The sequence below is a fragment of the Antedon mediterranea genome, chromosome 2 (assembly GCF_964355755.1).
Source record: "Antedon mediterranea chromosome 2, ecAntMedi1.1, whole genome shotgun sequence".
NCBI lineage: Eukaryota > Metazoa > Echinodermata > Crinoidea > Comatulida > Antedonidae > Antedon > Antedon mediterranea.
Genome location: NC_092671.1, coordinates 26541207 through 26568054, shown reverse-complemented (window position 1 = coordinate 26568054; position 26848 = coordinate 26541207). Strand labels below are relative to the sequence as shown.

The window sequence follows — 26848 nt, the reverse complement described above, 5'->3', positions numbered from 1 at the left end:
TAATAAAGCTTCATTCCTCATTGTTGTTGAATGAGCTGCACATCATCCTTTTATAATTATATACTTTATTACTTGCATTGATGAAGGGCTACTGTTGCTCGAAAGCTCTGCTCATTTTTCTGGCTGTTTTACTTGTTTTGATTTAGCTTTTTGCTTAATTTATTTCTAAACTCCATTAAGATCCAGCCACTGATACCCATAGCATTGTCATTTTCCCAGTAATTTGCCTTTGGATTTATATATATTTTGTCATACAAAAGAAATGCCCGCTGGCAAGTTTTGCAAAGTACAGATGATTTTTTAATTTGATCTGTGGTATTTTGGTTGTTTGACCACTATTTCTTTTTGCTATTGTTGATTTCAATGCATAAGTATAGTATGAATTTTATCTGAAATAGACAATACTAAATAATACCATACCTTTCAGAGATAGAAGCCTTTGTGTCTGAAGGCTCTATCAACTGTTTCACCTGGGCCATTTCATCTGGTGTGATGGGCTGTGTTTTAAACCTCTGCGATGGAGGTGTTGTGGGCTTCTTTACTGGCTTCTTTGCTTGCTCCTTCTCAGACTTGGAAGATTCAACAGGCTGAGTTCGATATCTAAAAGATAAAAATGTCTGACAGTTGAGAGTAAAGCTTTTGATTAAGCTCAGTCATGAATACAATCAAATATTATACCATAACTTTGTTCAGGTTGAAACAAAAATCTAAGAAAAAATTGCATAATCTAGCACTTTACTTTTCTTAAACAATCCATTGAACAGGGTCCTACAAGTGTTCTCCACCTATTTCACTCCTCCACTTTCTGAATTCTCTCTGTGTTACAATATAGAATACTGAATTTTTTAACTTTTACAGGATTCATAATCTCTGAAAAATACCCAACTTACATTTCCAACTTAAATTGGTATGGTATGAGGAAGTGACAAATATTATAATTTTTACAATTTTTCACTAGTCTGTATCAATAGTATTAGGTAGGCTATTAATAAATCCAGAATTGATACAAATAATACATCTACTGTCAATTACAATTGTCATGCCATTCATTGTGATAGGTCAAGGCCCTGCAATGTTTTATTGTCAGAGCATCCCAACATTATTGATTTTATTTTTACATGCCAGTACGAACAATTTGCTGAATATACAAGTCAACTTATTTAAACATTAATGAATTTATAATTACATGTAATCAACTCCAAGGTGCTATTGACTACTTAAATAAAACAAGACCTTCAGGGAATTGGTGCATGCATTTTGAAATGAGAATCGTGGTATAACACTAGAATACGCGAACAAATATGTTTTACATACATATTGAATATGCTAATGCCATAAGATCGTTTCTAAGAACAAGGTTCATACCATTTCTTTGTTTACTATCAAACAAATACTTTTTACAGTAGATAGCCCTATAAACCCTTCTTGTAAACGACACAGGGTCAACAATCATGGCATTTTAATCCTCAAATGTGCTGTGTCAAATACAACATGGTAAAGTTGTTGAATGCTGCAGTAACTATATTACATTTTACTATAGGAGCGGATTTCAAATATTGGAGCAATTTCAGAAATTAGAAATTTGACCTTGACGACCTAACAAACGCAACTGAGCTGCACCCACTCACCAAGTTTGAAGGCCATGCGACCCCCTAGTCTGTGAATAAAGCCGGACAGATGACAAAGATTTGTAAATATACTTGTATGATTTTACAAGCTAAATGCTTATCTATGGAACGCCGTTTACGCAACATTTCGATGATATGAATTTTATGACGGGTTATGTGAATGAAATGCATCGATGAAATGTTTTGAATTGAATGCTTTGAATTGAATGCTTTGAATTGAATATTTTGAATGAAATGTTTTGGATAAAATGTTTTGAATGAAATGTTTTGAATGAAATGTTTTGAATGAAATGTTTTGAATGAAAGGTTTTGAATGAAATTTTTTGAATGAAATGTTTTGAATGAAATGTTTTGAACGAAATGTTTTGAAGAACGAAAGGTTTTGAATGAAATGTTTGAATTGAATTGAAAAGTCAAACTATTGGCGGCGTATGTCATTCCCGCTCGCGATTTTTTTCTCAACCTCTTAAGCCTGGGTACCCTCTGGGCCTCATCTCCTTTCCACGCTGCTTCAATTCAAACATTTCATTCAAAACATTTCGTTCAAAACATTTTGTTCAAAACATTTCATTCAAAACATTTCATTCAAAACATTTCATTCAAAACATTTCATTCAAAATATTTCAGTCAAAACATTTTATTCAAAACTTTCAATTCAAAGCATTCAATTCAAAACATTTCATTCATATATCGCGCCATTCAATTAATATCATTGCATTTCATTCACATATCACGTCATAAAATTCATATCATCGAAATTTTGCGTAAACGGCGTTCCATACTTATCGATGTTATTTGAGAAAAATCATATGTATTTCAGCCTTTAGTTGCCTTGCATGATCTTAAATGATGAATATACCTCGAATTGACGCATTTGACTATTTTATTCTAGGCCATCTGTACACATTCAGGTCATACTGTATAAAGGAAAAAGATTCCTGTCTGTAGTACTGTATAAGCTAGATGTTTTATAATCAAATATTTTTAAACAAGCCATGTATTCTACATACAGTAATCATAAGTAAAGATTCTGTAGATATTCCATTCCAAATCAACGAATTCAAATAAATATTTACATTATCTTATTAGACTGCAATTAGGGCATGTCTATCTATCAAACTTCAATTGGGCATACAATTCTATTTTCAACTGAGAAGTTTGTTACAATTCAACAATTGTCCCAGTTTTATGATGATACAATAACTTCTTTTCAGAATATCTTGCCCTAGAATCTTCACAAAATTAAGTTAAATGCAAGGATGAAATTCAGGTTGACTTGCGTCAATAAATCAACGTTTCAGACTACTATGGGTTCCTTGTGCTAGAAGAAGGAACTCTGTAAATGGAATATTTGTCAGCTAACACTACACACATTCAAATGAAAAAATAAAAATATACTATAGCCCTCAAGTTTATGACAAGATCTTGTGGGAGAATAAAAGTTGATTTCAATATTTTTGTGGTATTATTAAATTAATTGATTCAACTCTGTAAAGCTATCTTTGCGTGCCATTATTCTGGTGACAATGTTGCAAAGATCATAAAAATCACCAATGTTCAAGAACATTTTAATACTTGAAATGTAGTACGGGTTAAGAGGTGCCTACACACAACTACTGTAATAATCAACTAGACAGCAAACAAACAGGAAAAAGATGGTGACAAGGATACGTGCATATACATTTCTAACCTTTGTGCAGTTTACAAATTACTTATAACGCACTAATAGGGAATAAAAGGTATCATTATAATTCTTTATTAATATATTCATTCTTTAAAACTTCCTAAACTAACTTTTGTACTTAAGATAGAAGAGGCAAAGGCATAACAAGTACTGTCACACCTCAAGATTTCAACCAATGACCTGGTTAAACCTAAAAGTTTCAATAACTAAAAAGGGCTTGTTCAGACCAACGGAGTTATGCTTTTGTAACTCCATATGGCTGATTAGTACAAGCCACTGATCGTTTCTTTGTCACGACAGCTCACGATACAAGATTAGTGAAAGACGCTTACGATACAAAAGTCATTCATCAACAATTTTGACCTCCCAACCAATCAAATTTACTCTTGCATACCATATGTCCGCCCAAATTCTGAATACTTTGCTGTTATGAGGCATTAATTATAATGACATTGCTTGCAATACAAAAGCATAACTTCATGGATCTGAACATACCCTAATAGTTCATAAAAAAGTAGCATAAATTGTGAGTATAAACCCAAGATAAAAGTTGTCATTCTGAATAATCTATTTAATTTCATGATTTATGGGATGAGTTCTTCCTTTACCGCTTAAGTTCTCCTTCACATTGACCTCACATAGTTACAATTAGATTATCCACAAAAAAAGCGAAAGGTTGTCAGGAACTGGTTGCCAGGAACTGAACACAATTTAATAAAAAGAAATAGCCATACTTCGCACACACAAATTGGCTTATATTCACTTGAATAAGTCTTAAATTTGTATATAACAGGTTGCTTATTTATTGTATTGGGAATACAGGTATATCATGATATACACTTGTATTGTGGTGGATTTGTATGGATGTCCAAAAAGTGCATATGGGCACAAATGGTTTCTTTTTTCTGTACTATTTTGGGTATACATTCAAATCAGCATGTCAAACAATGGTTCATAATATTTTATAACAATAACAATAGGTGCTTACTATAAAGGGGATTAGTGTTTCATAAAGGATTTAAGCAACAATTTACTGTAAAAGTAAAAATACTGTAATTGGTACTATGCAGTAATGCATGTTGCATTACTGCATAGTGGCACAACCACTATGAGCACTTACTGGTTAAACTATGGGCCCAGAGCATAAGACTATCCAGCATTAGTGAGCCACTTAGGTATGCTAAACCAGGGGCCATTTCTCCATGTGATGCCCCTATGGTTAGACAATAATTGTTGCTAGGTTTGTTAATGGATTAGGACTGTGGATTACTTTAGTTATTGTTATATTAAAATCATCATATGGTTATAATTAACAAAAAACATAATTCTAGTCATAACATATGCTCATTTATTGATTATACAATGACTACAAAGTTTAAAAATAGATTTTGTAGCAATAAAATTAAACACTATTGATTTTATGCATGTCGGTATAGCAGGTAGGTTTGATATAATTGATAAAATACAATGTACAACACAAAATGTAGAGGATGTTTGGTGGAGTGTACTGTAGTAGAGTAGTACAAGCCCAACCCCAAGCTACTGTATTTACAAGTCGGGAAACTTTGAACATGCAGATCTAGAGAGAGTGGAAAGTGTGGGTGGGCAGCTACACTTGTCTCCATATAATCAGAATTTTAGCAAAATAAAATCAACTTAATAATATACTTATTCATTCAAGGTACCACCAGAGACAGTATTTGGGGTTAAAGGTCTGTGTTTACACCAATTATTGATTTTTTAAATTTCCTATAATGACCTTATTTTAGGTCAGCAATAAAAGACTACATCCAACAAATTGAAAAAAATCGGTCAGGTTAAACCCATTATAGTTCTTAGTTCTCATTTTGTTTCAAATCCCAAAGAACTATAATATTACATTGTTAAATTGTTCAATATCTATTTACAGTGCTATACACCTTACAGGACAGGAAACATTAACATAAAGCAAAGATAATCAGAGAGTTATTTTACATAATCATGTTCAATAATTACAGGGAATTGAACAGAAATTCAGGAAAGGAGGCTATTAAGTGTAATAATACACAATTAAACTACAAACGTCACATCACTACAGATGTCGCTTTAGTGCCAATAAAACAACAATTTTTTAAAACAACAATCTTCTGTTGAACATCCACACCATTTGATGAGTGATCAATGAGTGGCATGGTTTAGGGACCAAATTTAACTGCAGTTACTGCAGTATTCGTTACTCTTTAATCTGTTTATGCAACTATTTGCATATCTATCTGTACCACACTAACTGTATCCTTAGGCAAGATGTTTTACTCTCATTGTCTCGTCCTTATGGGATCTAAAGCTGGTGGTCCCTTGTACATAGTTAAAGAACTTGGTACACTATTCACAAAGAGTAGGGGATCATTTCCTCCAGGCCTGCTGGCTATTCCGGGTTCGTGGAGGGCCTACTCCAAATTTCCTCAGTTTCCGGTTAAACTTGAGGACAAATACTGTATAAATATCTTTACCTTTTATTTAGAAGCTTTTTTAGGGTAAATCATACACACCTGTTTATTACAGTGAACATACCTTGTCTACATTGAAACAAACTAAAATCATACATTACTGCAGTTTAAAAAATTTAGTTACTGCAGTAGAATAATTTTGACAGTCTTTGCAATCAATTATAAATAATTTATAAGCTTGAATAGACAGATCGTTGACACAGGTTGTCGCGATATTAGTATTGGTGATTAAATGATTATGAATTACTAAAAAATTATACGAAAAAGAGTGTCATGCAGAAAGGTATTTAATTTTCAGTAATAATAAAAAAAGTGATTCTGCCAATGAACTTTACATTGGTTATATGGAAGATGTGATTGTCTTCAATCAACAAGGAACAAGTGTTTTAGTAGTTAAAACAAATTTAATTAACAATGCTGAGGAATAAAAAGGGGCGGAGAGTGGTCAGTAGATAACAAAAAATATGAAAATACCAGTATTCATTAGTTTATAAACTAGTTTAGATTAAATCATAACAATGTGACCGTATGTAGCATGGAATTATACTTGGTGATATACGGTATATTACATTAAATTTCTCTGTACCACTGTGCCCATATAACAATACATATTAAGCTCTGTCTACACTAGTAGTACACTAGTAGACAAAAAAAGTGTTATGTGCCGAAATATGGCAGTGGTATGACACCTTTGTGTCCATATGGATATGTGCACATTTTTTGTCACATAAAGTTTAATAGTGTAGACAGAGCTTATGGACTATGATGTGATACAGAACTGACACTTGACAGTGTATATAGGATTTGCCTATGGTACTGGAAAAAGTATACATACAGTGCAAGAATAGGTTGAAAATTATGTAACAACAAAACAAATATTTTGATCAAACTCAAAACGACACTTAATTATTCTGAGGCGGGTCTTTTGTATAATTTCAATACCTTAACACATTAGACAAAGAGAGGCACTTATTGCACAAATCATTGCTGGCCTTCAAATATTATTAGTCATAAGAAGATCAATGATTATTTGTAGCATACAGGTTAGCTATATATACTGTACAGCATGATAAGTCTCTATTTCTTGGAATGATAGTTTATCATTTTGCATTCAAGTACATACCATTATCTGAATGACATAATAAAACTGGAGTATAAAAGTGATCATAAATTCATGATTATGTCATAATAAGAGGAAAAAGGTTTATTTTGGCTGTGATGACACAACCTCCATTTGGCAGTGGAAATACCTGATTAAAAATTGCATGTTAGAATGTAATTTAATAGTCTCTGAATAACAAATTTTAGCAAAAACGCAATGGTTATTGACATTGTTTGAGAATACCTTCACTTTCCAGTTCTACTACTACTACTACTATAGTACTAGTCTAGAGTTTTTAAAGACACAATAAACAAGGAAATTCTATTCCCAATAATCCATAACAGACCTAGTAAAGTAACAGGTTACCAGTTAAAAAGAAAAATATACATTAAATATATAGCCTTCTTTGAGTTTTGATAAGTACACTTATCATAAACAAGATTGTAAAGAGTCACTTGAGAGGAGATCTTGTTAGTACTTGGGTTCATTCTGTATCTAGGTAAAGATGGATGGGCATTGGCATTTCAATGGTAAAATACAGAATACAAGGTGACAACAAATTATACATATTGGGTGGGCGGCGGGGCGGGAAAGGCCTATGTAGGAAATGTTGGTAACTTAGCGGGGTTAGATTATACTCGGTCATATGATAACTTTGCTATTAATTATTAATTTACTTTGCATCCCCTATCATTTCTATTTTCTTGGCTTCTCGGTTGCAATCCGTAGTGTTTACTGTCCTGGTTAATTTGTCCTCCCATTTACAGCTTGTCTCTTTCCTTTCGTTCTCTGTGTCCCAGGCAGACCTAACTCAACATCATATATCTTTCTGGGATAATGCCTACTTTCTTTTTCTCGCAAAATTTTAATTGATTGTTATTTGTATGTGAATTTTTTATTTATTTTTCTAATATTGTTTCAATTGTAAAAGGAAAAAAAAAAAAAAAAAAAAAAAAATACTTGTCCTCAAGCTTAACTGGAAACTGAGGAAAATCGGATTAGGTCCTCTACGGACAGCAATGCAGCGCCTACCATATCAGCACACCGGAAGACGATCTCCCACTCTTTGCGAATAGTGTACCGAGTTCTTTAACGTGCACATGTACACGGGACCAACAGCTTTACGTCCCATCCGATCTTTATGGTATAGCCAGTAGCGTAACTAACACAGGAGGCAAAGGCCCCTGGTTTAGCACTCCTAAGGAGCATTCCAACACTGAGTAGTTAGGGCTGCTCATGCTCTTGGGCCTCTTAAGCTATGGAGCCCTAGGTTTAGCCAGTGAGAGCTCATAGCCGTTACACCACTGGGTGTAGTATTGATTCTTACTAATATTTTCTATTATTGCTGTATTACAATATTATAATATTAATTATAATAATATTGTTCATATTTTCCTTAAAACAGATGTTTTTCAAGGTGAACCAGGAAGTAAGGGGTCAAATCAATGCTAGACCTCCAACATCATACATTAGTGTTTTCATGATTAACAACTGTGAATTGGGCTTAAACTGGCCGACACATACTGTGTACATGCAAAATGTGCCTGCAAGCTGAAAATAGCTGTGGAGGCCTAGCACTTTTCTAAGGTAAATACTATCATGTAAATAAATATATCAATGTAAACAAGGATATGAGAAGGTTAACAATGAGAAAATAAAACAAATTTTAAAAAGCTTATCAGAAAATGTAATGTTTACACACTGCTTTTTTAATGTCAATTCTAAACAAAACAAAGAACAGTATAGATCTGAACAAAAAAGTTTAGTTGAGCATTCTAAAACAATCATGTTTATAGTTATAGTAACTAGATTTTTATCATGCTTTTCTTGGACATTATAAATTAAGAATGACTAAGAGATGAATGACAAGATAGTGATGAGCAATTATGACAAATTGAACCTGAATAAGTCTGAGTTATGAATTTGATTATTGCCTAAACTGTGTCACTAGGCAAGAAAGTTGCCTTATCCTCTCGTACATCAGCTAAAATAAAGAACTTTCTATTTTAATAGAATGAGCTCTTTATATTTAAAAATACTGCAGCTGAAAATGGGCCTAACTTCCTAGTGTTCCTAAATGTTCTTAACAACTACATAACAAAAACTGACACTAACAATAAGCAAAATAGAGTAGAGTCCAATTCAAGTACAAATACTATATAGTGGGTGTATATACACCCACTGTTGTAGTTTATGTCTAAATGAATAGTTAATCCTAATCTACACTAACAATGCAGTATACAACAACGCATTATACTGATACTTTAGATGGTTGTCTTCTATATAAATATTTGTTTTCTTTTTGTTTAGTTAGTAGAAACATACAAGGTTTCTTGCATTTTCATGTTGGTACCTGTTATAAACATTAGAAGAAACCGAAACCTACAAAAATACAACTGAAACTGTGTTTTAGATCTTATTCACAGGGTCCCTAAGGTGTCCATATAGAAAAAGATTATATTACTCTATTTCCAAAATTATAGTAATCTCAATAATTATTAGTTAATAATAATTATGTCATATAACTTAAGTTTGATCACAAAAACGAATAAAAAACAATATAAATACATATACTATACTATACCTGTGGATTGATATATTATATCCAATACTTTTAACAGCATTCCTGTCCCATTGCAACAGGTGGGACCAAAGACAAAATAAGGATGAACAAGTTAAAACAAACGGAACATGAAAACACAAGAATATCAAACGATTACTGTATTGCAAAAGTAACTCCAGCAGTGAACTTGGAAGATGTAAAATTGTAGCTTAGACTGAAGTCTGTAAGCAAGTCATCTGGTCCCATAAATTAATGTACCCTTCCGATTCAAACAGCCTGGCATGACAGTCCACTTCAAAGCAAAAGGTTATAGTAAATCAAGCATTGCAATAAACTGTATGCTGTATTTTTTGTCATGCTAATCCTACAATTCATGGTTGATTGGGTACAAAAGCTTCTGGTGATTAAAAAGTTGTCCCCTTTCCAGTACAGTGGTTAGTTCCATTAATATTTTATAAAGATACCAATATCATACATGGATTATTCCATTTGCTTGATAGGGTTTTTATGATTTATGAATTGATGGCAGCAAACATAATTTTATATATATCAGGAGATTATTTCAATGGTGTTAAAAACCAGGGGTTGTTTTATTGGAGAGCAGAGACACTCATCACACCCTTGAGGTTTGGAACACAAAAGAGAGGCTTAACAAGTTGAATCAGAAACCATTAACAATCCATTCCAATTAAACAGCTTAAACATCTATATATCCTTCGTTTAGTGTTTCAAATATATACTGTATATTAATATTCATGACCTTTAGCAATTATGATATTACTATTACCTAATTTAGAGTGAAGATATTGAAAACAAAATGTCATACTTAATTATTTATTAGTCCAATTTCATCTTAATTACTGTATTATTTATGGATAATTTTAATATTAAACGCAATGAAATCAGCAGAAATTTAATCCCACTACTACTGTCCATGATGCATGTGTATACGTTTACATACAAAAACTAATATTTAGTTTAACAATATAAATTTATTGACTGACCAATCATATGAATATTCACTACTTATCCAACTTAATTGTATTGTATATTTAAATCTTGGATTATTTACGATATCCTGATTATTTGCAATACTGGTACCATGTTTTGCTAAATTACTAAAATTATATTCAAACACGGAAATATAATAAATAATTCAAACAAAAAAATGTCAAATGATATAGAACTCCATACTTCAGCATTAATCATGTCATTATAAATTAAATACAGTATGTCCATAAAGTTCAAGGAAATATATAACCAATCAAAGGATCAGAGATTTTTAGAGAGAGAGAGAGAGAGAGCTTAATACTATAAATAAAGTGTTGAACTTTAAACCTATTATTTTCATTCAGTATTGCTATTTTCGCTTAACAAAAGGAGGGGGTTTTTCAAAGAGACGATGCAACAAAAGAAAAGGAGCGTCTACTATAAGTCTTAGCCCGGAAACAGAAAACAGATAGAAATGATTTGTCAGAGCAGCGAAAGCGACGAGATGGAATGGATCAAGTTAGGTGATATCAAGATGGTCGTGAAAAAAATAAAGCTTTATATGTTAAAGGTTGGTGATAACTGTAGTGATATGATGACAGCATGGTGTACACACACAGGCACATCAATGCGTCTATTTCTGCTTTCAAGTCAAGCTTTAGAACAATACATTGACTCAGTTGATACCAACATTTCTAATAAAAGGTGACCATACATTAACAACGCAAGATTAACAACGTAAGATTTCTTACCTGTCTGATCCTCCACTTTCTTTCGCCAGTGCTCGTCTTGTTCCTTTCTTCTCTTCCCTGGATTTCTTTCGTCTTCGTACTTCACCTTCAGATTCAGAGCTGGAAATATCAGCTGACACTTTGGAACTCTAAAACAGAAAGGTTTGTTTTACAATGGGCATCAACAAATTTGATAAAGAAAGCAATTTTCAAAATTTAGCTCCATGTTAACCAAGTTTATTTGTGTCATTATTATTAAATTATAAACTGAAAGTCTTATTGCCTGCTGATACAAATTCTTTAAATGACCTTAGAATAAAATTAGGTCAGATATCTTTGTATTATAATGATGATTTCAAGTATTAAATTGTAGTTAAATTATACAATGTTATTATAAAAACCTTTCCATAAAGTACATCTTATAAAACAATAGTTTTTGTTTTTATTTAAAAAAACAATTATGCTAAAAACGATAAAAAAATAACTTCTAAGGAAAAAAATCACAACAAATCATGTTCAACATAAATTTGCACAATCAGTGTTAATATACTGTACTGTATTGACCTCTATTATTTCCAAGGTTCCAATGCAAAAATATAACAATTTGTAAAAACTTCCAAAACTAAAACATTGCATGTATACAGTAACATAACAAGCTAATTATTCCACTTTTTAAAATCCTGGCCTGCACTAAACACTTTCAGATTTCAATCTAGTTTTACTTGGACTTTCAAACAATAGGAAAGGGGATATAAGAAAACTAAATGCATTTCAATCATAGAAATAATGGTTCCTCTATGATTTAACCCACCCTTTGGGTAACTTTTGGAAGAGTCCAAAACTGGAGTAAATCAAAAGGGCACATACTCCTGCTGTGTTCATGAGACTGTAGGCCAAAGTTTTGATGATTCATAAATTCCACAACAATTTTACAACAGCAAACTATATAATTATATAATATGAAATAATTGTTAAGAGAAAGAGATTTGTCAGTTATGTGACAAATGTGCCAAAACAAAGATTGGAAGTAAGATAGAAAATCTAGATCACCTTGAAATTAAAATAGTGATTGTTGCAAATAAAATAATGAATTCCAGATTCCAAGAAATACTCTTTCCAGTTGTTTACTTTCTAATATAATTAGATTTACTAGCATTTTTGTAGGTAGGCTAAAATAGGGTAATATCATATGGTACAATATAATCGTTAATACTAAAGTTTTAAAAAGGTAAATATTTCTAATGTATGTAACATTGTAGCTCAACAAAAAAATGTAACCTTATTACTTTTAAGGGTTAGTATCAACTGTAGGATGCTGTGTGTACAATGGAGTTATTCTATGGTTAAGATCGGATCCCACTAGGATGCAACATAAGGATGCACACAATGGAGTTATTCTATGGTTAAGATTGGATCTCACTAGGATGCAACATAAGGATGCACACAATGAAGTTATTCTATGGTTAAGATCGGATCCCACTAGGATGCAACATAAGGATGCACACAATGCAAGTAATTTTACCAATAACAAGTTCTGAAAGTTCATCGGTCAAATTGTTGACCAGTATAATACCTTGCATATGAACCTCCATTCACCAAATAAGTTAATTTTCTATTGATTGACAAGAATTTGATTTGAAAAACTGACAAATTACCTGTTTTACTTTATGTTCTGGACTCTTTTTTAATATTCCATTTGACTTGTCTTGATCAACTTCTTTGGTGTCACAGACATCTCGTTTTAGTATTCCAGACACTTCCAATTTATCTTTACTAGTATCTCTCTTTAAAATTGATTTACTTTCCACAGAATCTCTCCTTTGTTCTAATTCAGTATCTTTTCTCAAAATTCCTCCAACATCCTTTTTATCAGCCCCAGAATCCTTACGAAGGATACTAGGAACATCTTTATCCGTTTCAATTGTTAATTCCTGCTCCGTTTTTAAGATGCTTCGAACTCTCTCTGCTCGAATGCTGTCATCTGCCAAACTTCGCTCCACTTTGCAACTCTCCTGTCGAACAACATTGTTAAAACTATCTCTACGTTCAATCTTTAAAATACTTCTAGGTGAATCAAGTCCATCTCCCTCAGGGCTGTCACCAGAAGCTTGCTTTTTAAGAATACTGCGACGAAGAGCAGGAGAACCAGTAGGTGTGGAGATCATGTTATCTGGTTCGATTGTATCAGTGTCTTTAACATCTGATTGAGATTCCCTACGTTCTGTGATGGAGCCGCGGCTCCCAGACAAAGAAAGAGATCCTCTACTGCCTGTTAAAGAGTTCCTTTCAGCATTTTGCTCATTAAAAACAAGTTTCATTTGGTCTGCAACTGAAAGTGTTTTAAGAAGTTCTGGATCTGGTGGTTTGGCAAAGCTACAAGCAAGTGGAGAGAAAGAACCAGCTTTCTTAACCTCCTCAATTGTAACCGGTTGTGTTTTAAATCGCGATTCTGTACGCTTTTTTCGACGAGGAGTTGTTCGTTTTGGTGGTGGGTCTTTTTTGGTTTCAGATTTTTCTTTAAACAGCTTCATCTTCTCCGAAAGTGACAATTTTGAGAACTCATCTTCTTGTACCTCTGGTGTTGAATCAAGGCTAGTTGAGCTTTGTGATCGTATTGATTGATTCTCAGCCCACTTAACGGCATCTGTAAGCTCTTCTGGTGTAACAGGTTGGGTCTGCCACCTACTATCATGTCCTCTGAGACGCTGAACACACCTATGCACTGGTTTAGGTGATGAAGGCGGCGTACTACTTTCAACAGCAATTTTTGCGAACATCATTTTCTTCTGGCTAATACTTAATGATGAGAGCTCATCTGTTTTGCAATCTTCTTTGCTGCAAGGAAAAGGTTCAATATATGAAAACCAACGCTCTTCAAATACAGACATGTTTGTTCTGTCATTCATGTGTTTATTCACTGAGTTATATTTGCTATGCTATTGTTAACATAGTAATTTTAATGTAAATGCAAAGCATGTCGATAAAATCTTAATTTGTATTTTGAAGAAATTTCGTTTTTTTAAAGAAAATGTTCTAAACAAATGAAATATTAACATTTAAAAACCAAATTCATTCATATTTTTTAAACAATGGTATATCTTAATGATATGATTGGAATTGACCAACATATAACCTAAAATCCTGTACACAAATTTGTTAAAAAATAGTTTTAAAAATAAAATTAACTTATATGTATATAATTTCTTTTTGATGTTTATATAGTAATGATGAAGGTTTAACTTGTTTGTGTACAGAGTGTTTGTAAAAAGGGTCTTGTAATCACACATGTACTCACACATTTACTCAATGTACAAGAGCGCCCTCTAGGTTGAACAACAAGTAGTTTATAAGGTGTGTATTTTACATGCACTGAGCCCATAAACAGATTAGTTTAAACCTACTTGTTGAGATACATGTCAATATTGAAAGTTAATAAATTGGGAGGTGGTGTTTTTTTTTTGGTCAACAGTGCCTTCTATTTATTTTTGAAATATTTTTGTTTAAAAAAACCGCAGATGGCTATACAAATTTGTGTGTGAGCTTATTTGTTATGTTTTGATGCAAAAAAACATACATACAAAATTAAATTATCTTTGTAATCTGGGTGAAAATGTGGAAAACCAAGAGCACGATGTTAGGCGGGGAGCTAAGTCTAAAACATGGGAGTGTTGGCATGTATGTGTTGAAAAGGAGGGGGTGCTGCCACTGTGTGTAATAATTTGTATTAACAAAAACTAAAGCAGCATAAACATAATCTTGTTATGTGTACAGATTGCGACTCTTTATGAAAACAGTGAAAACTTACATACAGTAGCAAGTGTAAAGTGTAGGTTTAATACTTACGCAAGTTCTTCAGGTGGTAGGTCAAAGCTGCACGATTTTCTCATTGATGACCTCTGGCTCTTTGGAGATTCGATCTGTTCGAATTTCTCCAGACGTTCAGAAATATTAACATTGGTAATTTCCTTTGATGTTTTTGTCATCTGCTTATCGTCCTCCTGAGAATCACTGCTACTTTCAATTAACTGGGATCGACGAAGCTTCATCATTGACAACAATTCTTCATCCTTCATCTGCAGAGCATTGAAATTTGATTTATCCTTCTCCATCTCAGCCTTTGTTCGCAAAGATCCATGTCGACGAAAGCGTGATGAAGAGGTGTCATCAGAACTTGATGATATGGAAACACTAGATGATAACTTTCTGGTGTCTTTGATTAACTTACTTGATGGTTTATCAATAATTTCGCTTTTCCTCCTTTCCTTACTTGGACTTGACTTCCTTTTCCCTTCATTTTCAGAAAGTTTTTCAGCTTTTCTAGTTATTGCAACAGTTTCAGTGACTTTGGTATCCAGTGATTTTTTCTCTTGTACTGTTTGAGTTGTGCTAACAGATTTTTGAGTTGACTGCCTGGTTGTTGAAACTTCTTTATTTTCTATTCTAGCAGAAGATTTTTTACGTTCTGGACTTTTCTTTTCACGATTTTTCTGAACAATTACTTTTTTCTCTTGATTGATTTCAGTCTGTAAAGTTGAAGAAGATTTTTTACATTCTGGACTTTTCTTTTCACAACTTTTGTCAACAATTGCTTTTTTCTCTTGATGGATTTCAGTCCGTAAAGTTGAAGATGATTTTTTACATTCTGGACTTTTCTTTTCATGTCTTTTCTGTACAGTTTCGTTTTTCTCATAATGACTTTCAGTTCTTAAACTTGTAGATGATTTTTTACGTTCTGGACTTTTCTTTTCACGATTTTTCTCAACAGTTTCTTGCTTCATTCCTGTCTGTAAACTTGAAGATAATTTTCGGGATTTTTCTGACTCAACATTAGCTACCTTTGATTCTTTTCTTGTTCGAGAGTTATAGTTTTTCTCTTTATCGTTTTTTTCATTTTCTGTTAACCGAACTCTTGTACTACTAGTGACGTCTATTGACACACTTTTAGAAGACTCAGAACGTTTTCTTATACGGTTACCACTTGCACTCCCTTCATCAGGACTCAAAATTGGTGATGCTGTTTTTTGTCTAGAACTTGAAGACAATTTTCTACTAGAAACCTCTCTTCTCTCAATTCTTTCTGATTTTGTTGTGGAAATCTTTCTTGGGCTGCTTCCATCTTTAGCAGCTTTTGCTTTGTTAACTCTGTCTAAATGAATCTTAATAGCATCTTGCTCTCTTCTGGATAATTCTCGTTTCTGTCGTTGCATCATATCGTCATCTGATGAAAAGTTAAAGACTTCGTCTAGTTCTTCTTGATGTGGAGAGCTCTTTATAGCTTTTTCGGCCCACTGCCTTTGCTCTTCTATTGCAGGTTCCTCTTGGCTAGGTTCATCACATATATCTGGACCAAATTTTGTCTGAAATTAAATTAGAAATGTAGTAATGAAGATATTATATTTTTATTGAGACCCCTTTTTGTCATTTTTTTATTATTAAACTTTGTTTTTAAACGAGGGTAACTTAAACTTCTCTCTTAGGGTAATGTCGTGTTAAATATTTAACAATGTTACTGTACACTTAAAACTGAAAATGTTTATGGATAGAAAGTATTTTATATCCAAGGAAATTAAGTACAAAAGGGAATTAGTTTAAGACACATGCACATCATTTCTGAAAACGCAATTGGTTCCATGAATTTCCTGCAAAAAAGTTGAATATAAAAAATCTGCCTTATCTATGTATTAAATGCGATGATTTTATTTCTTACTTTTGGTTTTTTAGTAATTTACCTCCGCCAAGGAGGTATATGTAATCGATCGCGTGTGTTTGTTTGTCTGTTTGTTACTTGGCAAAAAAGAATTTTGCCAAGTATAGTATTCACTTGTATGTATGTATGTATGTATGTTTGTTTGCACGATAGCGCCTACAGTTTTCAAGTTATCGTTCTGAATTTTTGGGTGTAGATAGGTATATACTTTCAGACCATGCCTATTGAAAATCAACAAAATTGGTTAATTAATAACTTCACAAATAATAAAAATGGTATTATTTTCAGACCGGCTAGTGTTAAAAGATAGGAGACAATTTTTAAAAGCTGGCGAGCAGTCTTAAAGTAACAAGTGTACTGAAATTGCATTTTTCGAGAACTACTAGTCTAAAAAACATCATTTTTATAGAGGCAAGAGTTATAAATTGTGATTTGTAATTTACAAAACATAATTTGATTTAATGTACATGTTTTTTGATACGAGTAGTTTTAAAAAACCTATTTCTTTTCAAATTCACCAGTTTGTTTTTCGCGCGTTGCTGTTCTATTGTTATTCAAATTAATCTATTGTTAGTACCAGCGTGTGTCCTTCCTTATTTCATTCTGTATATAGGTGTATACTTAAACAGGGGTGGCGCCAGGATCTTCCCGACGCGGGGGCTACATTCCCCGACAAGGGGGCTATGCGAGCGAAGCGAGCATCACAAGGCTGGGGGCCAGGGGGCCGTCAAGGGCCCCCGGTGGGGGTCCAGGGGGCGAAGCCCCCGGAAGCAACGCGTTCTAGCGTCATTTGAGGTCATTTTAATCAGATTTAGGGTAGCCATTTTTTCCATTTTTTATAATGCATAAGTAAAATACTGCGTGCAAAAAAACGATGCGCGATTACTGTTTCAATCCATATTTTTCAATTTAAAAAATAAAAGTTCAAAGAAAATTTAGAAAAATAGAGTTGGAGGTCCTGGAAATTGGACTTATTATACTTCAAAACATGAAATAAAATATATAAGTCCCTATCATGGTTGTGACTGAGCTAAGAAATGTTTGAAAAATAGAGATGTTAGGTCCCGGAAAATGCACTTCTTGTACTTCGAAATATGACCAGCTTTATTGTTGGGGCTGAGCTAAGAAAATGTTTAAAACTAGAGCTGCAGGTCTTCAAAAAATTGCATTTTATACTTTGGAAACATCAGGCCCAGAGGCTTAAAAAACGCAAGCGTAGACCTTTTTCAGTCGGGGAAATTTTGTATTTTTTGTATTTGTATTCATGACATACAGGACATTGAAAATTTAATAACTTAGCTATAATAAGATGTTGGCTAAGCGAAAATGGCATGTTTTTTTGTTTAGTAATGGATGAAATATTTATTTTAGGTGGCCCACGGTACAGAAGGTTACTTGTAAATTAAAAAATTGGTGAACATATTTTTTTTTGCTGTAGTGTAGCGTACGTCGACACAGTACACGACGTAACCGTCGGTAAACTTCGCCTGGAAAATAACTACAGTACACATTTTGATATATCACGACCCAACGTTGAACGATTCGTACAAAGGGATACCGCCAGACAAGTGCGTACCTATAGCTATTGTTTAGTATTAAGTTAGATCGCTGGCAATAATGAATGCATATAAAGTGCATAATATCACTCTGACGTACTCTCACGGTCAATGAAACGTCGAGGTTTTCTAGGCGCTGAAGCTACGAAGTGAACGCGAACGAATTATATTCCCCGACAAAAAGTACCCGAACCGTCGGTAAACTTCGCCTGGAAAATAACTACATTACACATTTTGGTCCCTGGATGGAACTTGATATCACGCGTCTCGACCCAACGTTGAACGATTCGTACAAAGGGATACCGCCAGACAAGTGCGTACCTAGCTAATGTTTAGTAGTAAGTTAGATCGCTGGCAATAATGAATGCATATAAATTGCATAATAGCACTCTGACGTACTATCACGGTCAATGAGACGTCGCGGTTTTCTAGGCGCTGAAACTACCAAGTGAACGCGAACGTTTTTTACTGTATATTATATTCCCCGACAAAAAGTACCCGTGTTCCCTTCGGTAACCGTCGGTAAACTTCGCCTGGAAAATAACTACATTACACATTTTGGTCCCTGGATGGAACATGATATCACGCGTCTCGACCCAACGGTGAACGATTCGTACAAAGGGATACCGCCAAACAAGTGCGTACTAGCTATTGTTTAGTAGTTAGATCTCTGGCAATAATGAATGCATAAAAGTGCATAAAAGCCCTCTGACGTACTCTCACGGTCAATGGAACGTCGTGGTTTTCTAGGCGCTGAAGCTATATGAAGTGAACGCGAACGTTTTTTACTGTATGTTATATTCCCCGACGGGGGGGCTAGGCTCCCCGACGAGGGGGCTAGAGCCCCCGTAGGCTGGCGCCACCACTGTACTTAAAGAACATGCCTATTGATTTTCAGGAAAATTGATAAACATTGGTCATGTCACAAAAACTTATCTTCAGTACGATATATTAAATAGCAGGCATTTTATCTTCTTTTAACATGGACATATTCTTTGATATGGACCAAAATATTAGTCGACTGGTCAAGCGGTTAAGCTTACTCTATGGGTTAAGGCAGGGGCGCCAAAAAACCTCATTTTTGGACAAGAGGCAAGGGTTTAATTTGTGATTTGTAATTTTAAAACAAAAGTTGATTCAATGTACCGACTTTTTCATACGAGTTGTTTTAAAAAACCTATTTCTTTTCAAATACACCCATTTGTTTTTCGCGTTGCTGTTCTATTATTATTCAAATAAAACTATTCTTAGTTGATAATTAGTTTTGTTAGTACCAGTATGTGTCCTTCCTTATTTCATTCTGTACATAGGTATATACTTACAGAACATGCCTACCGGTATTGATTGTCATTTACAGTTGATGATTTTCGCCACATACACAGACCTGAACTATGTATAATGTTAATGCACTCTTGAAAGGATGTGGGAAGTTGGAAGACGTGACTTTCTGTTACAAACAGAGGATTAATGTTGCATTACACGTTAATTAGTTTATTATACTCTTATTAGATTTGTTTGAAAATTGTAAACAATTTTTAATATTGTAATGTTTATAGTAGAAAAGTAATTTATACTGTTCATGAGGTATTGCATTTTTTAGAAAGGTATAGGCTAACAGTTGAACCCTTTCTTTGGGATATTCCTATCAAGGGGACACTTTCCTGCGAGACAAACAACCGAAAATAAATGTTTTAACACTACGGCTAACTCATATTGAGGGAAAACCCACTTAAAGGACCTTTCATACCTGATCTTGCAAATAAAACCACGCATTTCGTTTTCATGACGCTACATGCGGCTGTGCCTCAATCGATATGCGCTTCATGAAAATAAAACATTGTGTTTTGATTATATTTGCCAAAGCCTGGCCTGGTTTGAAAAACCCTTAAAGAGCACTCACTTTGGTGCTGAAGATTTTTCAGACTCTTTTGCTCATGATCCACAAGTAACTGGCGATAGATGCCACAATTAAGCAAGGCTTTATCATTTGTGTCCAAGATGTAACCAATAGTTTAGATTGGTAGCAGTATTGCAAATTAAATTAATGGTTGACAGTGTTTATAATTAACTTTTGACTTGGAAATTTAAATCTTGGCTATCCTAGAAACACAGGTATATAGTAATTAAGGGTGTGTGGCATAGTCTGTTGGACGTTGGTAAATTAAAATGACACAACTTTGTGCTGATTACTAGATGCATTATGGAAGTATGTTTTCATACATGTTTGGGTAATAATAGGCCCATGTACAACGCTTAGAGGTTTTAACGTTATAAATCCAGGACTAATATTATTAACATATAGCAAATTTTTTTGCTGGTGTCAGCCTCAAAATGAAGATTATTTTTAGTTATTATTTATCTAAACATGCTTAGAGTACTTTGACTATACTAAAGCTATGTGCTATGACTTTCTAATGATGTCTTAATTTATTTTGTGTTACTTCAAATACAAAGTTCAAGATCACCAAATTTACTAATGTCTTTGCTGTTATAATTTCCATTCAGGAAATCTCTTCTCCTCGTCAATTAGTAATATCCTATTAAGTTACTTTATTACTATACAAAATAAACGTGGGTTTTAACAATTGGAAAATAAATGATAAAAACTACTATGCAATTCTTTTACGACTAATATATTGTTTATTTTCAAATTTAAACTAATATATTTTTTAAATAACTATATATTTCCAAAAATATCGAGAATTCAAAGTTGAATCTATTTTCAATATGACAGAGCATGCTCACATTGATATTGTAGGTTTTCTACAACTTTATTATATTACCCAGGTCTATAAATTTATTTTTTATCAAAATTTTTACAAGAAATGTAACTAGCAAAATGAGCAACTCAAAGGGTATTGCTAAACACCGCAAAGCCCCGCAAACCTCCAAAAAAACATAGCAAACCCCATCGAACCAACATAAAAGTGATTGAATCATGTAGTGTACAACGCACTGGGTATATCCATGTAAAAAAAATATTACATTGTTACTGTTAACTAATTATTTTTGGGGTAAAACATCATTTTTTGGTAAAAAATGATTGCTAAACCCCGCAAACCTCCCAAAAAATATAGCAAACCCCACCGAACCAACATAAAAGTGATTGAATCATTTAGTGTACAACCCACTGGGTATATCCATGTAAAAAAAATATTAAATTTCTACTGTTAACTACTTATTTTTGCTAATTTTTAACCAAAAAATGATGTTTTATCCCCAAAAAAGTAGTTAACAGTAGAAATTTAATAATTTATATACCCAGTGGGTCGTACACTACATTATTCAATCACTTTTATGTTGGTTCGGTGGGGTTTGCTATGGTTTTTTGGAGGTTTGCAGGGTTTAGAAATCATTTTTGACCAAAAAATGATGTTTTACCCCAAAAATAAGTTGTTAACAGTAGAAATTTAATTTTTTTTTCATTGATATACCCAGTGGGTTGTACCACTACATGATTCAATCACTTTTATGTTGGTTCGGTGGGGTTTTCTATGTTTTTTTGGAGGTTTGCGGGGGTTTGCGGTGTTTAGCAATACCCCAACTCAACCCAACTGCAGTTGCAAGCATTTTTATTGGATATTCATTATTCTATTGAAAAAAAAGATTCAAGACTCATGTAGCTTTGCTAAAAAGTAGGTTCAAAATGTTGTGATGCTCTCGCTTGAAAAATACAACCAGAAAACATTAGCAATTTTTAAAATTTTCGACAGTTTGTTGATTTTACAACACTTTTAATACAACTTAAATTTGTAAGTTAACACTGAGTTAATTTACTTAACTGATTGTGCAAGTCCTGGCGGGATCTTATATCATTTTGGATGTACTGTATTACAAAATGAAACACTCAAATATTTAACATTTCTATTCTACACCAATAAAATAATTAAGCAATGAAACTTAAAGAGTTTCTATGTTTAATGTTTTCTATTTTGACTGTGTGACCTAAATAACATTGGTATTTTGTAAAGATTCTAATGAAATATCTGGTTTCTATCAATGGCTAACATTTTTAGCCAATCAATGTTTGTATTGTTTATTAATGTATTAATACACCATTAGCCTTTATTTAAATTGGACCAATTCCATTGTTAAGCTGACAACAAAAGACACTTCAAGGTGTTATTGAAAACAATAAATGTTTAATTGATTTTTAAATATTAATATCATATACTACAGTGTGTGTATTATTGATTTTCATCTGCTCAAATTGTCATATTACAGACAATATTGTTTAGAAATAGTTGTGACCTCTCAAATTTATGAAGAAATGCAGACTAAAGATGTCAGGGTGGAGGAAAATATAGGGTGGAATTGGAATTGTCAATATTTTAAATTACAATAGTTTTACTAGATACCTTTGGGCATATCCCAACATTTGTCTGGTTTCTGGAAAGTCTTTTTTGTTTTCAATGGACAGAATTAATTTGATTCCGGTCTCAGAGTGACTGGTTTAGACAACTGACTAATTGCCAACAAAAATAATATATATCTCCAATTGTCATCATTTTGATAGAATAAACATATATTCTGTTATTCATAGAGTACATAGTAATTTTGTTCCAGTCAAATGTAATGTTTCTATCAAAAACCAACTCTTTGTTGCTCTGTTCCACAAAAAAAATCGGAGTGCATAACAGTTTTACAATAGCATACTTATTACAATTTACAGTTCAATGGAACAGTTGTGAGTGAATCTTTCAATTCTCCCCGTTCAAATCATAAACATTCACTGCATTATTGCTATTCATTTCCTGACTAGATATAAGAAAAGTTTTTGTTTGAATTTAAAAAAAACATTGTATATTTGCATATGCAATTATGTATAAAGACACAATAACTTTTGTATCCTGAATAAGCATTAATTAATCATTACTTTTTGACCTTTGAAGGGAAATGTGTCAAATAGCAAAACATGAAAATGAATGAATCATTAATACACCTCGATTTATCAATCTAATATTTCTTCTTTTGTAATAAAATGTAATTCAGTTTTATAAGAAATGTATAGGAATACATTATATGTTGAAAAGTGTACAAGGAGATAGTATACAAATTGAATTAAAATTGACAGATTACTTTATTTACTGTAGACTTAGTTTCTAAAAAGCATGTTTAATTAAACTGTTGAAATACAGTAGGAGGAGGATTTATACTGTATATAATGACATTCATATCAGCTATGGTATCCCTACCTATACTGAATTAACATTTTTTTAATTTGTTTATTTGTGTGTTAAATTAATGTTTATTAAATGACAGTACTCGCATGTATTTTTTTTAATGGATTAATTCATTTACTTAGTTCAGGACTATTTTAATATCTATTATTATTATTAAGGGAAATATGCTTGTTTATAATATAATTAAAAGTAGGCTTTATTTTTGTATGTTGAAGAAAAAATAGTATCATCTATACAAAATATATGCTTATTAAGCAATACTGCACATTATTAGTAGGCCTTATTTATATAGAAAAATACCACTATCTATACAGGGAAATGTCTTAGTGTATAGTACTGTATGCTATTCTTTTTTACAAAAGGAGTATTGAATCCTGTTCATTTATTTGTTTATTTGACGTAATGGTATATATTTAACATTGGATTATGTGTACAACAGTACAATATTGTACTGTATTACACTCAATTGTAATCCTTTAAATGGGTTTATGGAATTATACCATGTACTAGTTTTTTTTCCGTAATATTCTTAGAATCTCAATTATTTATCTTAGCACTCATAGAAACTCAAAATTATGCATAGAATTTCTGATTTTGTTATGGAACAAAAAAATAATACTCACTTCAATTCCAAATTCAAGTTCCCTTGCTTTCCGTAATTCCTCCTGGGTGATTGGAACACACTGTTTCCTATGGCGATCCCTAGACCTAGGCTGGCGTATATGACGTGAAGGCTCTTTTACAGGTGGTTCTTGTACAGGTGGCTCATTTACAACAAGTTCTTTTACAGGCACAACAACTTCTACAGAAGAAACAGATAATGTGGATGAGTTTAACTGCTGTCTTTTACCTCCCATATATGTACCAGCACGGGGTCTGTGCTTAATTTCGCTCTTCTTAGGCCTGTAATTCAACGTGGCTGCCCTTCTCTTAAAATCCTTTTGGGCTCGGGCCTTTGATTTCCTTTTACTAAACAGCGATCCCATTTTAACTACGGTTCACGCACTGTACGTGTCAACTGCAGAACTCTAAATGGGAAGCAACATGTCTGAAAGGGCTGCTTACTAATGATTTAATCATCGAACATGTGATCACGACCAGGACACCCAGCCAGAACAGATCGATTAGTTTAGGAGCTTTCCGAGGAAATACTGTAATTTCCACACAGAGTCAAAGCTGATATCAACTTGTATGTGGATAATAATGTGGATAATAGCCATATCCTAAAAAACAGGAGATATATTATGTCCTCTCCGCTACTATTCTGCAGGATGTCACTATATTAGCAACATAGCAAAAGATACACCTAAATAATTGTAAAATATTGTAATGTACTGTAATTTATCCATACTGGGTTATGTTGACTTGGTACATATACTGTAGGCCCACTTGGGTATATATGCCCATTACAAAATGTGCAGAAATTGCACAGAAAAATGATCTATGTGGGATCAGGCTGGATTGAAGCCCATCCAACAAACTTGGTTTATGTTCAAGTTGAAAATGGGGATGACATTGTTAGTATGGTCATTGTCATGACAGAAATAAATAAATGTGCATTTGTAGCATATCAAACAGAATACAAATGTCATGCTTTGTGTATTCATACATTATATTCTGTATTAATATTAAACATAACTATGATTTTTTTGATTACATGTATGTCTCTTGACTTGAAAAAATAGTATAATGTATAATAATCACTTAAATAATCTGAAGTTATATCCTATTAATTTAAAGTTAATTCAACATTTATAAAATTATAATAACTAACCGTATAAATAATACAAAATAATAATTAATAATATGTACATAAAAATGGAAACATTTTTTATTGGAACCGTCGATACTGTACAGTATGACAGATTCGAAACATAATCTTCCACTTCAGACGACAGAGAATTGGCTGAAGGAGGGTGTAAATGTTGATATCTGTTGAAGTTTCATACTGTAAGTTTAACTAAGCAGAATATTTTAATAATAAAAACCATGCTGTTTTTATAATAACTTCTAAAAACAGAAGTAATGGTTAAATATAATGTAATTCCCAACATGTTTCTTGCCAGTCTAAGCAGGTTGAAATTATTTAACTTAGTTGTTATTTCCAGAGAAAAAGTGACTCAAATTTTGAACATCTAAATATAGATATGAGTCACATTGGTAATTGTACAGTAGCTACAAGTGAAATGTCCTGAAATGTTGTAAATTAAATTTGATAGAAACATTAAGCTGTAGCTGGCTAGATAAATTTAGAATTTAGAACTTCTTCTTGAGTGCTTTTATAGTAAAATTATAAAAATCAAAAGGCAAATTACTACTGAAAAAATCAGTAGCTGAATCTTGGATACGGTAAAAATAAAATAATTAAAGGTAAAATAAAAACAGGCAGAAAGAAATGGCAGGGCTTTCAGGTAACATAACACCATATATACATTATGTCATGTATATTGTCCGCTCAAGTTTTATATATTTGTTTATGCCATAGCCATGAGAAATAAAATGGCAAGGAGAAAAGGAAACCATCTATGTGCAGGCTTTTTAAGTGAAAAAATGGTCAGGTTGATACCTTACTAACCATACTGGTGATTATGGCCTTGTAAACTTTTTGTGCACGGCTAATTAATGTTGATGTAGGTTCAAAAACCGGTCGTGTGCACATACTATAACAGCCCTACAGTACTCTGTGGCCAAATCCCAATTGTTATATCATTTATTGTAAGTCAAGTCTATTTCAAACCATGGCTCCCCCAATGTTAAACAGCTATTCTATCTTTCATCTTATGATTTTATATTCATTTCACTTATAAATATTTTCAATTCAATTCTAATTAACATTTATTCTTTCAAATCAAATAAGATTAAAAACATTTCTTGAAATTTCTGAAATTTTGTGTAAAATCGAGTCAAAATTAAAGAAATTAAAAAAACTGTGGTAATTAAATTTCTTTTTACAATGAAAGTATTTGACCATTTGTAAAAACGTAATATGTACAATGTGTGTTGTATACAGTACAATAATATAAAATGTATATAGGTGTAGGTGTAGCATTGTCTATTGGACTGAATGCTCATTTTAATTACTGTTGTTACAATTGTTTCTTTACTTACAATCATCTGTCTGCAGCCTAAAATGAATAATAGCTTAGAAACTCACAATCATGCTAAGTTAATATTTGAAAATGAATTAAAAATATTGAGATCCAAGTATAAAAGTCGTA

The 26848-nt window shown here is 32.7% G+C and overlaps 1 protein-coding gene across 5 annotated transcripts in view; it reads right to left on the bottom strand.

Annotated features, from left to right (window-relative positions):
* Positions 1 to 26848, bottom strand: part of LOC140040802 (uncharacterized) — a 190795-nt gene that overhangs the window by 20003 nt on the left and 143944 nt on the right. For all 5 annotated transcript variants that reach the window (XM_072087013.1, XM_072087014.1, XM_072087015.1 and 2 more), the window contains 5 exons: positions 24254 to 24432; positions 15028 to 16541; positions 12840 to 14019; positions 11206 to 11333; positions 421 to 600 (listed from right to left, as the gene is read on the bottom strand). In XM_072087013.1, the coding sequence (XP_071943114.1) occupies positions 421 to 600; positions 11206 to 11333; positions 12840 to 14019; positions 15028 to 16541; positions 24254 to 24432 (3181 nt within the window). The remainder of the gene's footprint in view (positions 1 to 420; positions 601 to 11205; positions 11334 to 12839; positions 14020 to 15027; positions 16542 to 24253; positions 24433 to 26848) is intronic.